The 12,500-nt window shown below is 42.4% G+C and overlaps 1 protein-coding gene across 1 annotated transcript in view; it reads left to right on the top strand.

Moving 5' to 3' along the window:
• Positions 1-6,962, top strand: part of LOC143296030 (neuroglobin-like) — a 25,133-nt gene extending 18,171 nt beyond the window's left edge. Inside the window, exons 3-4 of the mRNA XM_076607775.1 lie at positions 411-642; positions 6,645-6,962. Coding sequence (XP_076463890.1) covers positions 411-642; positions 6,645-6,938 — 526 coding nt within the window. The 3' untranslated portion in view covers positions 6,939-6,962. The remainder of the gene's footprint in view (positions 1-410; positions 643-6,644) is intronic.
• The last annotated feature ends 5,538 nt before the right edge of the window (positions 6,963-12,500 follow it).

The raw sequence follows: 12,500 nt of genomic DNA, 5'->3' as shown, positions 1-12,500 counted from the left end.
ATGCATGTGCATGTGTAATTGTCTACATTGTTATTGTCATCATTTCGGGTTTTTTTCTCTTTATTTTCTGATAACATTACTTGATTTATTCAATGTCGTGATGATCTCTTTCAATTGTTCTCTCTTGCCAATGTTTAAAATTATATGCATATGTTTGTGTGGGGATAAACGTTTGAGTGAATGTTTTTTTCGGTACTATTGTAAAGCGTACACAGCTTCAAGAATATGCGCTATAACAAGATGTCTCTATAAATGAATAAACAAATCGATATTTTAAATGAATAGATAAATAGATCAAATAAATAAATATTTTTAATAGATAGATGAATAAATGAACAAATGGATATCATAATTCCCTATAGCCACTCAAACTGAACTGACTGTGCGCTGCATGCCCGCACACACCGCAGACTGTTCCAGCTGCAGGCGAGCTTCAAGAAGATGTTCAAGCGCCTGATGACCAGGTCCGAGACGGGCCACTTCATCATCGACTGGCAGATGCTGGAGAGCCACGCGGACCTGGTCATGGGCGTCCTCGGCAAGGTGGTCGCCAACCTCGAGAACTCCACGCAGCTGTCAGCGGAGCTCGTGCAGCTCGGAGAGAGGCACCACGGCTACCATCTTCATGTTGACATGGTCTGGGTGAGTGAGTGAGCGAGGGAGACACGAACATGGGGATGGGGGTGTGTGGGTGTGATGGGAAAGGTGGGTTGAAAGGGGGGTGAGAGGAGCGGGCGGAGGAGGGGGAGGGGGGCGGGGAGAGTGAGAGGGAGTGTGTAGATTGGAGAGAGGCACCACGGCTACCATCTTCATGTTGACATGGTCTGGGTGAGTGAGTGAGCGAGGGAGACACAAACATGGGGATGGGGGTGTGTGGGTGTGATGGGAAAGGTGGGTTGAAAGGGGGGTGAGAGGAGCGAGCGGGGGAGGGGGAGGGACGAGGAGAATGAGAGGGAGTGTGTAGATTGGAGAGAGGCACCACGGCTACCATCTTCATGTTGACATGGTCTGGGTGAGTGAGTGAGCGAGGGAGACACGAACATGGGGATGGGGGTGTGTGGGTGTGATGGGAAAGGTGGGTTGAAAGGGGGGTGAGAGGAGCGGGCGGGGGAGGGGGAGGGGGGCGGGGAGAATGAGAGGGAGTGTGTAGATTGGAGAGAGGCACCACGGCTACCATCTTCATGTTGACATGGTCTGGGTGAGTGAGTGAGCGAGGGAGACACGAACATGGGGATGGGGGTGTGTGGGTGTGATGGGAAAGGTGGGTTCAAAGGGAGTTGAGAGGAGCGGGCGGAGGAGGGGGAGGGGGGCGGGGAGAGTGAGAGGGAGTGTGTAGATTGGAGAGAGGCACCACGGCTACCATCTTCATGTTGACATGGTCTGGGTGAGTGAGTGAGCGAGGGAGACACGAACATGGGGATGGGGGTGTGTGGGTGTGATGGGAAAGGTGGGTTCAAAGGGGGGTGAGAGGAGCGGGCGGAGGAGGGGGAGGGGGGCGGGGAGAGTGAGAGGGAGTGTGTAGATTGGAGAGAGGCACCACGGCTACCATCTTCAGGCAGACATGGTCTTGGTGAGGGAGGGACTCGGACTCGGACGTCTTATTCATTAAGGCCAGGGCCCCTTAGAAATGGGGTACAAGTGCAGGTAGGAAGCCGCACATTGATACAGAAGAATGGTTATGTACACACTACATCATTTCAAACAATGTGTAGTTATAAAGTAAGTAACCCAAGAACCTAGTCTTTTCTAAGTCAGAGTTTGTTTTGTTTTTTTTGTTTTGTTTTTTTTGTACCCGGACTTTCTTGGGTCGACCACCGTTTTATTTTGTATATAAATCACAATGCCAAATAAATCAATAGCGTTTATGGAATAAATACGACTTTTCACTCACTGATTTTGGGCTTGTTACAATAATATGGAAGGAAAATGTACAAGTCATACAATTAAGTGTACAAAACTTATCTATGTTTTTCTTTGTTTGTTTTTTTGTTTTGTTTTTTTGTTGTTGTTGTTGTTGTTGTTTTTTCACCTTCATTCATACACAATTCTAAGTCTGTCTGTTTCTTCATATATGGACAATCACGTTGCAAAACTTTAGTGTTGGAAGATTGTTTGGTTTGTCTGGGGGGTGGGGAGGGGTTGAGGGGGGCCGGGGGGGGGGGGTGTTCATGCTCTGGTGTGCTTTCTGTGTGCATATTTGTCTCTTTCTCACTTCTCATTTGATCATTTGACGTTATTTGTAGATGGAGGTGTTTTTTTTTCCATCTGAATTCGTCTTGTTTCAAATTCTCGTTCAAAAATAACCTGTAAGGGAAAGACTGATTTGGTCTTTTTATAGATACTGACACACATTTTACCCACAAATATTATATTATTGATATACGCATAATTTCCTTTTAGATATGGTGAATTTTCAATCCCAAACAGGATATCTGATGCTGACAGTTTCAAGTGGACACTTGTTTCTGTTAGTAGTTTTTGTTCAATATACTTCCAGAAGTTGAGTGTTACTGGGCAATCAAAAAAAAAAGTGTTCAATGTAATCTACCAAATCTTTACAATAGGGACATTTATTGTTTTCTGCTACTTTCATTTTGTTTACAAGGATATTGGTGGGGTAGATGTTGTGTAAAATTTTCCAGTGCAGAACTCTTAATCTAGTTTCTTTTGTTATATCTCTCGCTATAGACCAGGTTGACCCGAGTAAGTGGATACCAAATTTTCTGAGCCAGAAGTAGTATGCGTTGGGAACAGTTTTCTCTTTGTTTATGAGTGTATTTTTTTTATCTGTTTTAAATTTGTGTTGTACAGGCTTACATCACATTTCTGTGTTTCATCCTCCCTTTCCCCTCTTTCTATCCATTGAAGCCATGCCTTTGGTATCGAATTTATCAATGCGTTATATTCAAAAACAATGCCTGCTTTGTTTTTACGCACTATATCCTGTATCTCTCTTAAAGACAACACTCTATTTTCCCTGAAATTAATTATGTCCTTTACTTGTTCAAGACCTTTCTCATTCCAAGATTTGAATAATAATAATTTGTTTTTATACTTTATCAAGGCGTTGTTAAACAGCAATTGGGAGTGAAAGTTGTTACTTTTGATGTCTGAAAGTGATTTTAACAGCCTGCTGTCAAGATACGAACTAACTACATCTTTCCAAAAATCGTTGTCTATCATGTTCAAACCTATTAGATCTTTTGATCTACAATTTAAGAGAAACACATTTTCTTTAACAAGTTTATCCATGTGCCATTTAGGGATCACACTCCAGTTTTCCTTGGCTGTCGCCCCAAACAGTTTCCCTGCCCATTGTAGGTGAAAACATTTTTGGAGCTGGATCATGTTTATCATGTTCAGACCACCTTCTTCTACACTCGCTTCCATTACTTTTCTTTTTACTTTCTCGAAAGCTCTCTTGTTACTGTGATTTTTCTGCCACAGAAACTTGTACAGAATTGAGTTTATTTTATTCAGAACCTCAGCTGGAAGGCCAATCGACTGCATAACGTAAATGAACTGACTGACAAGAAATGATTTTATCACGACTACTTTCCCTTGAATACTTAAGTCACGTTTACTCCACTCTTTAATGAGTTTGTTCACTCGATCAATCCTGCTTGTCCAGTTATCTTCAATGTCTTTGGCCATTCGGTTACTTTCGAAATGGATTCCTAATATCTTTATTCTATCTACTGTTGAGAATGGAAGATTTACCTCTCTTTTCTGTCAACCTAGTCTTAGTGCCTTTGTTTTATGTTCATTCAATTTCAGTCCAGAGAATCTTTCAAAAGAAGTAAAAATGTTAAACGATCTATTCATGTCCTCTATATCTCTAAGAAACAAGGTTGTGTCATCTGCCAGTTGTTTTACTTTTAAATGCTCATCCTCATTTCTCTCGGATCGAGGGGTTACAATTCCCACTATGGGACTGTTTCTTATTTTAATAGCTAATAATTCAACAGCTAACACGAATGCCAAAGGTGAAAATGGGCATCCTTGCCTAATACCACACAGCACGTCGAAAGGTTCAGATATCCAACCACCATGATTAACAGAACTTGTACAACCTTTAAATAAGACAGTAACCCATTTTTGAAAGACTGGTCCAAAACCAAAGGCAGAAAAAGCATGTACCAAGAAACTTTTTGATATGGAGTCGAATGCTTTAGAGTAATCTACTGCTAATAAGTATCCCGCTTTCTTTGTTTTATTCAGATAATTAATAACGTCATCAATCGATCTGATAATTGTAGATATGTTTCTGCCCTTAATGTAGCCTGCTTGATCTTCATTAACTAAAGTGTGAACAACGGACGACAGCCTTTCTGCTAGTGTTTTTGCAAGTAGTTTGTAATCTGTATTGAGTAGGGTTATAGGTCTCCAATTATTTAGCTTATCTCTTTCTAGGTCTTTTCCTTTGTGTATCAATGTTATAATTCCTTGCTTCTGAGAGTAAGATAGTTCACCTTTATTAAAGGATTCTACGAAGGAATTTGTCACAATACTGCCTATTTTACACCAAAATGTTTTAAAGAATTCTACTGTAATTCCATCACAGCCTGGGGCAGACCCGTTCTTCATTTTCGCAAGTGCATTGCTCGTTTCTTCTAAAGTGACAGGTCCCTCACACACAGCAGCATCCGTACCATTCAAACGAGGGAAATTTTCATCTGCCATAAATATATCAGTTGCTTCCCTTACATCTTCTACTGCTGTTGTCTGACTATATAAGTTTTTAAAGTAAGACACCTGTTCAAGTAGTATTTCTCTTTGATCTGTTATAACTTCACCAGTTTCTTTACTAAGTCTTGTTATAATTTTCTTTCTGGCTCGAGCTTTTTCTAAATTACAAAAATATTTTGTGTTTCGTTCACCCTCCTCAATCCACTTAATTCTTGATCTAACTTGTGCCCCTCTCGCTTTTTCTAATAGCAATAATTCTAGATTTTGTTTTAATTTTAGAAATTGAGTCTGTTTGTTTTTGTTAGAGGGATCGTTTACTAAGTCTTTCTCAACGTCTGAAATTTGTAGCTCTAATCTCTTCACGTTATTCCGTTCTTTACATGCTACATTTTTACCAAACTCACTGCACAAATTTCTGATTTCAATTTTGCAACATTCCCACTTTTTTATATAGGAAATATTATCACTGACATCATAATTTAAATGATTATCTAGCAGTTCATTCATTAATTTGACAAACTCTGTGTTCTAAGTCAGAGTTAAGTATTTGTGCATGGATATCCGGGTTTTTTTTATGTTAAAGAAAAACTCGTATCATCTGCAGACAGCTTAATATTGAATTGGGTGTTGTGTACAATATCATTGATATAGATATGAAATAAAAGTGGACCCAGTGCAGAGCCCCGAGGAACACCCACAGGGACTCCTTTGTAATCTGACTTGTCGCCTTTTATAACTACTGCTTGGATACGATTAGAAAGGTCATCTTTGAACCAGTCGAATACTTTGGTTCGTATGCCATTCGCTTTTACTAGTTTTAGATTTAGAAGCCCTTTGTGCTAAACTCGATTCAATGCTTTACAAAAGACACAGCAATGGTTGTGACACTGATCAGAAGAAGAGCACAAATCATAAAAATTTTAATGCATCGCTACTGGTTTACCGTTGATTCACCAGGAATAAATCCTGGCTGTAACGAAAACAGCATATGATTTGATGACAGAAACATGAAAACTCGTCTGTAAATGCGTGTCTCATGAATTCACCAAGACAGCTGAGCCAGGAACCCGGGCAGTAGTTGTTACAAAATTCCTTCGTTGCTTGCTTTTTTATGCAATGGATTTACATGTGTTGTTTTCCCAAACAGAGGAAATTTTGCCTCGTGCAAGCTTTTGTTGAAAATTCTCGTCAGTGAGTCTAGAATGACTGGCAATGACACAGTTAACAGTCTGTTGTGGACAAGATCTGGCCATACTGCTTTATTTTTGTTCAGGTTTTGTTTATCTTTAACGTCGGAAGCAGTAAGTGAAATTTCCGTAAGTTATAAATCAAGTGAGTAGAATAGCAGGTAAATCATCGGGTTATTTTCCCCATTAAGAGTGGATTGTAACATGAAAAAAGTTGCTAGAAACTTCAGCTTTGTCTGTGTTTTATAATAAACAACACCAAAGCCTAAGGAGGGGGCTATTACGACACTAACGTATCCTGAAGCACCGTGTATTTGACTGGTTAATGCGTTCTTTTGACTCATTTCAGTAAAGTCCACAATGTGAGGGAACAAACAGAAATCTAGTCCTGCACCTTTAGATATAATGTAATGCATCAAAAAAGTAATCTATGTTGTGTGTGTGTGTGTGTGTGTGTGTGTGTGTGTGTGTGTGTGTACGGGGGTGGGGGGGATGTGTGCCTGTGTGAGTCTGTGTCTGTGTGTGTATATATATTTCGTGAATGCGCCTGCGTGCTTGCGCGCGCAATTATTTGTTTGTTTGTGTGTGTGTGTGTTCGTGAGGAGTGTGTGTGTGTGTGTGTGTGTGTGTGTGTGTGTGTGTGTGTCTGCGCGTGCCTGTGCGTGCCTGCTTGCCTCCGTAACATACATGCCTGTATGTAAATCAGTGTGTACATGTAGGAATATATGTGTGTGCGTACTGTTTGAACCCAAACCTCACCATCCACAGCTGATGTGGCCTGCGCTGAGGGACACCCTGAAGCACGCCCTGGTTACAGACTTCACCTTGGAAACGGAGCTTGCTTGGAAGCACCTCTTCGAGTACGTGGCCAGCAAAATGGAACTGGGCATCAAAAGGGGCATGAAACACGACTCCGCCTCCTCCACCCAGGGCGTCCCGCCTCCATTTCAGAATAACACCCAAGGAGGAGGGAGAGAAGAAGAAAAAGAAGAAGAAGAAGAAGAAGAAGGAGGAGGAGGAGGAGAGGAGGCTAGGCAAGGAGGCGAGACGTTGATTACGTGATTCTTATCCCAACTAAGTGGGGTGGTAGGGGGTGTGGGGGGTTCGAAACAGTGCACAACATGCATCTTTGATTAATTTACACATATCAGGGAGGGAAGGAGGGAGGTAGGAAGGAGGTGTGGGTGGAGGAAGAGAGGGAGGGAGGGGGGGGGGGGACTCGGAACTCAGAACGTTGTCCGTTTTGATTGTGGGTGTTTTTTTTTGGTTTTTTTTGTTGTTGTTTTTTTTGTTGTTGTTGTTGTTTGTTTTTTTTTGTTTTTTTGGGGGGAGGTTATTTTGTTTTTCTGTTTGTGTTTTTTGTTAACCAAGGGGGGTAGAGGGGGTGCAGGGTAATGTGTGTGTGTGTGTGTGTGTGTCTGTGTGTCTGTGTGTTTATGTGTTGTACGTTTATGTGTATTTGACTGTGCTTTCATATCTGTGAAACTGCATGTTTGGTGCATACCTGTTATGCATATGTGTGTGTATGTGTGAATGTATGTCTGCATGTTTTACATTTATTTGCTTATTTATCATCATTATTGTCTTTTTCATTTATTTATTTTGTTATTATTATTATTATTATTACTTTTTTTAAATTTATGTACGCTTATAGTTGACTTCATCAAGTTTCTGCGCCTTATACCTGTTATCATTAGTAGTAGTACTTCATTTTTTTTTTTAATGTATTTATCTATTATTTATTCACCCTTCTTTTTCTCAAGGCCTGACTAAGCGCGTTGGGTTACGCTGCTGGTCAGGCATCTGCTTGGCAGATGTGGTGTAGCGTATATGGATTTGTCCGAACGCAGTGACGCCTCCTTGAGCTACTGAAACTGATACTGTTAACTGTTAACCAAGGATTATGATTTTGTAGACATGACCTGATCTCCCAGTCTGTCCTTACAAATCTACATCCACTACGAAGAACACACACACACACACACACACACACACACACACACACACATTTGGTCTCATAGCCTTTTACGGTCATCGGTGCAATGAAATTCATACCCACTGTGTCCCTAGGACTCCGCTTCACCGGAAGGCGGGGCTCAGTCCTTCTCCTTCCGCCGTTTTCAGAAACTTTCCTCAGCTGATGTTACAGTGTTCCAGGCTGTTCATACCAGGTGGAGGGAGGTACATAACACCGTGCTGAAACGCAGTGTTCGGTGGGTTTTTGAAAACAAGAACATACCCAGAATGCACCCCCCCGAAAACGGAGTATGGCTGCCTACATGGCGGGGTAAATAAACAAAACGGTCATACACGTTAAATGTTAAATGTTACATATTTGTCTGAGTGTGTAGGTGTGCGTGCCTGAAATCTGATTGAATGACACAGGAAACGAATGATGAGCGCCCAATGGCAGCCGTCAGTCGGCTCTACCCAGGTAGGCAGCCTGTTGTGTAAATGACTCCGTGTTTGTGAAGTGCTTAGAGCTTGGTCTCCCACCGAGGATAGGCGCTATATAAGTATCCATATCACTCAATCAGTCAATGAATCAAAAAGCCTCTAACCCTGTTAATCACACTGGTGGAGAACACTGGATCGAGCAGAATGATGTCCAGCGCCCAGCAGATTGGGCCACGGCGTCTGTATGTGTTCAGTGTTGTGGGACAATGTAAAGACTAAATTGATTCTCCCCCTACCTTTCTTTTTTTTTTCAATTCATTTAAATGTACTGACATATTGGTTTAAGCTATTTTGGGGGAGCACTTATTACTCATTTTCTTCTTCTTTTTTTAAATTTTATTATTCTTATTACTATAAATAGTGTGCGTGTGTTTATGTAAGTTTGTGCCTGCCTATGTGTGCGTATGTGTTAGGGTAGCTGTTAGATACACATGTATGTTAAAATGTATGTATGCAGTGTGTGTGTGTGTGTGTGTGTGTGTGTGTGTGTGTGTGTGTGTGTGTGTGTGTGTGTGTGTGTGTGTGTGTGTGTGTGTGTGTGTGTGTGTGTGTGTGTGTGTGTGTGTGTGTGTGTGTGTGTAGTCACATTTCGGTGTGTGTATGTAACATAGATATAATGTTTTATGTTAACAAAAGCGTTTTTGTAAAGCACCCAGAGCAGATTTCTGGATAGTGTGCTATATAAGTATCCATTATTATTATTCTTATTACTATTTTTTTTATAGGGGTTTTGAGAACCCAGGGGGTCGTTGTTGACAGCAGTTCAATGCCTTCCTAAAGAGACAGTTAGTTGGATTCTTTTGGGGGAAGCTGTTGAACGTAAATTGGACACACTGGTTTGCATGTGTTTTGTTTTTTTCTGGTTGTTTTTGTTTTTGTTAGTTGGTTGGGTTTTCTTTTCTTCAGAGAAGTTGTTCTATGGTCAAGTCACAGTGGTCTGATTGCTTTGAAAAACAGCCGAGAGCAGTTGTTCTCTGACAGTGGGAAGTCTGACTGGTTTTTTTTTTAAACTGGGAGTAGCTGTTGTACAGTAGATAAAGAAAAAATACAATGGCTTGAATGCTTTGTTATTCATTGTGTGCGTAATATTTTAATTGAAAAAAAAAATGTTATTATGTGTAGAATATGCATTTGTTTATTTATTTGTCATGCGCGCATGCATGCTTGTGAAAGTCGCTTCGATTTGTTTCCGCGCCAGGGTTTTAGAGCTAAATAAATGCATTTATTATTACTATCATTTGTTTGATATTGTTTTTTTTATTGAGAGCACATTGTGCAATGCAGTCGAGATGCATTGTGTTGACTGAAAAATAAATCTGTATTCAAAACAGCTTTTTGAACGATTAGGGTCGGGTTTATAAGTGTACATGTTTTAAGCCTGGAAACTGAGTAAAACAGTATGTATGGCTGAACAATGTCCGCAAATGTATAAATTGTCTTCCCCTGTTTATTGAGTAGCCATTATCCAAAACAAGGCACTAGAACCTGGATGGGATGGTGGAGTAAAAGGGGGGAGGGGGGTGATGCCTTTTTGTATTCTACTCACCATCACAGGTAAAGAGCTTTAATTATTTTGCTTGAAATACCCTGGTATGTCTTAAAAAGCAACTAATTAAAGCAAACAAACAAACAAACAACAACAACAAAATCTTATACTGAAGGCATCACAGAAGAATAGCAAATACCTTAAAACATAAGATTTGCTATAATACATCATGTATTCATTTACATGAATACTGTGAAAGAGAAAAAAAGTTCATAAGGGATAGGATGATACTGATATAGAACTCAGAATTAAAATAAATTAATGAATAGACAGATAAGTGGACTTTCAGAATATTGTAGCTGTTATGGTGGAACTGTGTGTGTGTCTTGTGTTGAGTGTCCATTACTATGTGTTAGTGTTCTGACATTTTGACATTTTCCTACTTTGAGATCTTTTCATGCTGTTAGATATGAAACAAACGATTAATTTTTTTTTTTAAACCCCTAAACAAGAAGAGAAACTCGTTACTCCTGAAAGGGACACAAAGTCATCGCTGCTCTGTGGCTGGGCATCAGGCTTGTGAACAGATAAAAATAAGATGGAAAAGAGAAACAGACCCAAGCGACTGATGCAATGAACAAAGTACAGATTACTGCAGCGAAAAACTCCTGGACTCCAGCCTTGAACAACGAGACCTTTATAAAGGACATAAACCAGAACGACGTAAAACTCAACGGAAACGACCCCCCCGGCATCCCCGAAACGCCAGAGCAAAAGCCAGAACTTTACCCCCCCCCCCCCCCCCCCCCCGCATCCCCCAACCCCCCTTTCTGACAGCCAGGACTTTCCCTTGGAACGCTAGACGGAACTCCCACTCACTCCCACCCCCACCCGGACAAACATCCAGGATTTTCCCTTGGAACGCTAGACGGAACCCCCCACCCCCACCCCCACCCGGACAAACATCCAGGACTTTCCCTTGGAACGCTAGACGGAACCCCCCACCCCCACCCTCACCCGGACAAACATCCAGGACTTTCCCTTGGAACGCTAGACGGAACCCCCCCACCCCCACCCCCACCCGGACAAACATCCAGGACTTTCCCTTGGAACGCTAGACGGAACCCCCACCACCACCCGGACAAACATCCAGGACTTTCCCTTGGAACGCTAGACGGAACCTCCCACGCCCATCCCCCACCCCCACCCGGACAAACATCCAGGACTTTCCCTTGAAACGCTAGACGGCCCCCCCCCTCCCGACCCCCGATCCCCACCCTTCCCCCCACACGGACAAACATCCAGAACTTTCCCACTCGAACAGCGCGGCCTTCACCAAATCAAGACCTAAGCCTTGAACAACTTGACATTGAATGTGGATTTTACCGATAGCCCGTTGAACTCGACTCCACTGCGAGCGCTTCATCACTATTCACTTGATCAACGTTCGACCATGCAACCCCAAATTATCCCCCAAATGCGCGAGAAAACGAGACAAGACCAAGGCCGTCCGCTCTGCCCACAAGAAAAGCACAAGGGGGAAAAAGAAAGGAATGGAACATGAAATGTCCCGGAAGTATCCTTCAGCTGATTGATAGGAAGCGCTGAGCAGCAATGGCTTCAAGTTGTCTCCCTTTTCAAGTAGAAAAATGATCATGCGCGTAAAAAAAAAAAATGTTACACGTCTGTCTGTGTTTGTATTGTGCGCGTGCCTACAATCTCATTGAATGACACAGGAAACCAATGATGAGCGCCCCAATGGCAGGCGTCAGTTGGCTCTACCCAGGTAGGCTGCCTGTTGTGTGCAAATGACCCCGTGTTTGTAAAGATTGGTCTCCGATCGAGGATAGGCGCTGTAAAAGTATTCATATCGTCATTATAATCATCATCATCATCATCATCAAAACGTTAGTCTTTTTATGTTGTAACTATGATTAAACACTCATGACGACGGCGTCGGCAATAGCCAAGTGGTGAAAGCGTTGGACTTTCGATCTTAGGGTTCTGGGTTCGGATCCCATTCGCGCGGCGCCTCGTGGTTTTTGGGGTGGCGATTTTTTTCCCCCCCGATCTGCCAGGTCAAGGGATGTGCAGACTTGATAGAGACAGAACCTTCTTTGTTTTTGTACACATGAAGAAGATCAAATAAGCCAGGTACAGATTCTGTGATCTATGTCAGCGTTCGGTGGGTTAAAAGAAACAACCAATAATACATTCGGCGTGCACGTCTCCGACTACGGTTGCCTACATGGCGGGATTAAAACGGGCATGCCATATAAAATCCCACTTGTACATACAAATGAACCTGGGAGTTGCAGCCCAAGCACACAGTGTGGGTGGGTGGGGGTGTGAGGGTGAGGTGGGAGAGGTGTGTGAGTTGATATGTTTGTGTGGGTGGGTGGGGGTGTGAGAGATGTTTGCGTTGATATGTTTGTGTGGGTGGGTGGGGGTGTGAGAGATGTGTGCGTTGATATGTTTGTGTGGGTGGGTGGGGGTGTGAGAGATGTTTGCGTTGATATGTTTGTGTGGGTGGGTGGGGGTGTGAGAGATGTTTGCGTTGATATGTTTGTGTGGGTGGGTGGGGGTGTGAGAGATGTTTGCGTTGATATGTTTGTGTGGGTGGGTGGGGGTGTGAGAGATGTTTGCGTTGATATGTTTGTGTGGGTGGGTGGGGGTGTGAG

This window comes from Babylonia areolata, chromosome 21 (genome assembly GCF_041734735.1).
Source record: "Babylonia areolata isolate BAREFJ2019XMU chromosome 21, ASM4173473v1, whole genome shotgun sequence".
NCBI lineage: Eukaryota > Metazoa > Mollusca > Gastropoda > Neogastropoda > Buccinidae > Babylonia > Babylonia areolata.
This window is presented reverse-complemented; position numbering and strand designations above follow the sequence as displayed.